At 30.1% G+C, this 3,492-nt stretch overlaps 1 protein-coding gene across 1 annotated transcript in view; it reads right to left on the minus strand.

Annotated features, from left to right (window-relative positions):
* LOC105617107 (protein phosphatase 1 regulatory subunit 12B) overlaps positions 1-3,492 on the minus strand; it is a 22,557-nt gene that overhangs the window by 10,168 nt on the left and 8,897 nt on the right. Inside the window, 9 exon segments of the mRNA XM_012198685.1 lie at positions 523-657; positions 957-1,065; positions 1,141-1,267; positions 1,429-1,511; positions 1,751-1,882; positions 2,219-2,364; positions 2,444-2,574; positions 2,738-2,882; positions 3,133-3,303. Coding sequence (XP_012054075.1) covers positions 523-657; positions 957-1,065; positions 1,141-1,267; positions 1,429-1,511; positions 1,751-1,882; positions 2,219-2,364; positions 2,444-2,574; positions 2,738-2,882; positions 3,133-3,303 — 1,179 coding nt within the window.

The raw sequence follows: 3,492 nt of genomic DNA on the forward strand, positions 1-3,492 counted from the left end.
TATATGTTTTAATTATATATACTTTAAAGTTTATTACTTAAAAAAAATGCAAGTAAAATTATAAATTTCTATATTTTTTGAATTCTTTATTTAATCTCAATTATGTGATACGTCAAAAACAGAAAATATAATGTTAAGGAAAAGAATTACTTTAAAATATGCATATGTAAATTTTCGTAAATAACTAATTTTGAATTTATTAAAAATTAATATCTTTTGATCTGATTGATTTATTATGTGATTTAATTTAAAGCTTTTTAAGGTTTCAAGCTGGACTAATAAATAGCAAGCGACATTAAAAGCTCATTAGTATAAAATATATAAAAAAAAAAACATTAAAATCACATTTGTTACATTCTCACACACTTTCAAATAATGCAAATAATATGATACTTTCGCAGCAGTCTACATATTATACAGTATAATCATGGTAAACAAGTTTGGTAGAATTACTGAATTAACATAATTACAATTGGTATTGTACAAGTAAAAGCTGTAACATTAGAGGCATGCGGCATATACCTGTGTGTTTCGCGTAGAGATGCAGAGCGAGTCGTAGCATTGGTGTGAGTAGGAGTAGCTGCATTGCAGCGATGGAGGGTAGGACACGAGAACGCCTTGATGCGGGCACGTAATGCCAAATACTGCTCATAAAACCTGCATCACATGCATTACCGTGCCATGCATATCTCTACACTAATTATCATAATAGTATAGGGACATACGTTATAAATATGAAACGCTAAGACTCATAATTAATGCAGACACATGGAGTATGCATATTATACAATATCTTAGTTGAAACGTAGCACCGCTGTTAATAGCATTAAATATCTGCCTATATCATTAAAAAATAAAAAGACACGATATTGCTACAAATATAAAGCTGCGAACTTGTAATATATAAAAAAAAGAATAATATATAATGCATGAAGCAGAAACTTAACTAAACTTACTTCTCATCTGTCTCGAAACTATGCGTTCTTCTTAATACCACATCGGATTCTCCACTAACTTTGTTTGGTGTTGTTGGTATTTTAATATTGTTATCCTTATCTTCAAGTTCTGTGAAATAATTATGTAAATTTATTAATAATTTAACAGGAAAATTCGAAATATAATCGCATTCAATGAACATACTTGTAGATGCAGAATTAGTAGTTTCAGTACTTTGCATTCTATTTCGGAAGGAACCTGAACGTCTCCAAGATGGTACAACACCGTCCTCATTATTATCAGTCTGTTGTTTTGGAGGCAATATTGGAGCCTTAAGAAAAAAAATCGGATAAATAAGCAACAAAGCTAGTTGTATAAAATTTTTCAAGAATATGATATGTATATGTGTGTGTGTGTGTGTGTGTGTGTGTGTGTGTACACACTCGCATATATATAAAAAGATGATTCATGATTCAAAAACAGATGTCTTACCTGATTAGGAACTTTATTAGTTTCAACTGGAGATATTGGACTATGGGGTGCACTTTCATCTTTGTTTACTCTATTTTTCTTTTCTGTAAAATAATTAAACAAACTTTACTGCAACTATTTATAATTTTATAAAATAAGTATTTAAAGTCCACACTCTTTAAAGCAATAACCAATCCAGTAAGTTTCATTTAAGAGATATTTTGTCACAAAATTTTTATACAGTATACATGCAATAATAAGCAATAACTTGTATCATCAAAAAAAAAAGAAAAAAAGAAAAAAAAGAGAGAAGGAGAAAAACAGTCTTACAGATCAAACTTACCGTCATCTGTAAGACATGTCGCGTGGTTAGACTTATCAGATTGATTGGAGAAAGTGGAAGAGTGTGATTCTGAGCTAGTCTCAGATTCACCTTCACCATCACTCTCTTCCATGTGTGTTTCACGTGTTGCTTCTGTCCATGCAGCAATGTTATAAGAAATACACATTACAGTTAACGGTAACATAAATTAAATTCGCAAAAGTGGACTAGGATAAAAATTTGTGAGAAAATAAATAATTTGCAAAACATAATTATACTTTTTCCTTTTTCTTCACATAAAAGATAAACATGGAAGTTATAGAGTAGATAGTTATTTCATATCAATGTAATCACCTCTTAAAAAAAAAAGAAAAAATTAAGTCCAAAAATTATATACATATATTATTAGAAAAAAAAAAATATAAACGTGCGGATTAGATCATATATTGAAATCGTATCGTATATTGAAAGGAACAAGCAGAATCTTACCAACGTCGCTGTTTGTACTAGTGCTGGAATCTTCTTTATCAGATTGAATCTCTAATTCAACCTTCTTAACTTTATTTGGCGTTTCTTCTTCAAAGATTTCTGTAGATTCTTGTGCCGCTACCGCATTATCAGCACTCGTTGAGAAACTGTAACATTTAGAAGTATATTAAGAGAAAAAACAGTTACAATCTGTTTTAGAAGAAAGAATAGAATTATTACGCTTACCGTTTCTTTGGTATAGACGATTGCTTTTTGTTATTTGTTTGTGAATTTTCTTTGATAAGTGCTTGTTGCTCTCTCAAATTTTCAAGAGCTTTGAGGATGTCTGCATCAGCAATATCAAAAGCAGTTTGATCCTGAAAGCAAGATACTGATGAGAGAAGAAGCAAGAATAAAATTAATTGATTACATTTGTCAATCAAATCCAGCCTGGATTCAGATTAAATTAATCTAAAGCCTGGAGCTAATTTAATCCATACACAGTTTAATTATAATTATTAGAAACATTTATTTTCTTACGGCGTAATTTTTCATATCCATATCACAGCCGTTCTCAACAAGAAGTTTGCAAGCTTCCAGTTGACCCCAATGCGCTGCACCGTGCAAAGGCGACCATCCATCAAAGTCCTGTGCATCAACATTGCATCGAGCTTGTAGTAATATGCTGCACAGAAATATTAAAGAATTCAATAAAAAGAATCAACCTTAAATCTGCATTTAACATATCAAAAAAATTGTTCAATTTTTTAAGTAATTTTTATTTTATTGCACTGCGCGTCATATGATACAAGAGATGTAATTTTTGAGATGTATTTTTCGATACAAAAGATGTAATTTTCTATAATATTCATTTACTTATCTATCTAATATCTAATATCAAATCTTTTATTTTTAATTAAAATATAATGTCTTACTGCATGACTTTGATGTAGCCTTTGGCAGCGGCGACATGAAGTGCCGTGGCTCCTGATCTCGGATGCATGGAATCTTTGCCTGGTGCACCTGACCGCCAAGCTTTTGCATCATTTAACATTGACCGTTCCTCTTCGCTCCTAGCTTGATCACAATCGATGCCTGTATATAAAGTTAAATTTTTTAATAAAAAATTGAATTAAATTTATTTCACATATATATGTGTGTGTGTGTGTGTGTGTGTGTGTGTGTGTGTGTGTGTGTGTGTGTGTATTATTATTTATTATATTATTTATTAATNTNTATATATATTATTATNTATTATATATATATATATATATATATATAACGTACTATATATA

The sequence above is a fragment of the Atta cephalotes genome, assembly GCF_000143395.1.
Source record: "Atta cephalotes unplaced genomic scaffold scaffold00011, whole genome shotgun sequence".
In the NCBI taxonomy this organism is placed as follows: Eukaryota; Metazoa; Arthropoda; class Insecta; order Hymenoptera; family Formicidae; genus Atta; species Atta cephalotes.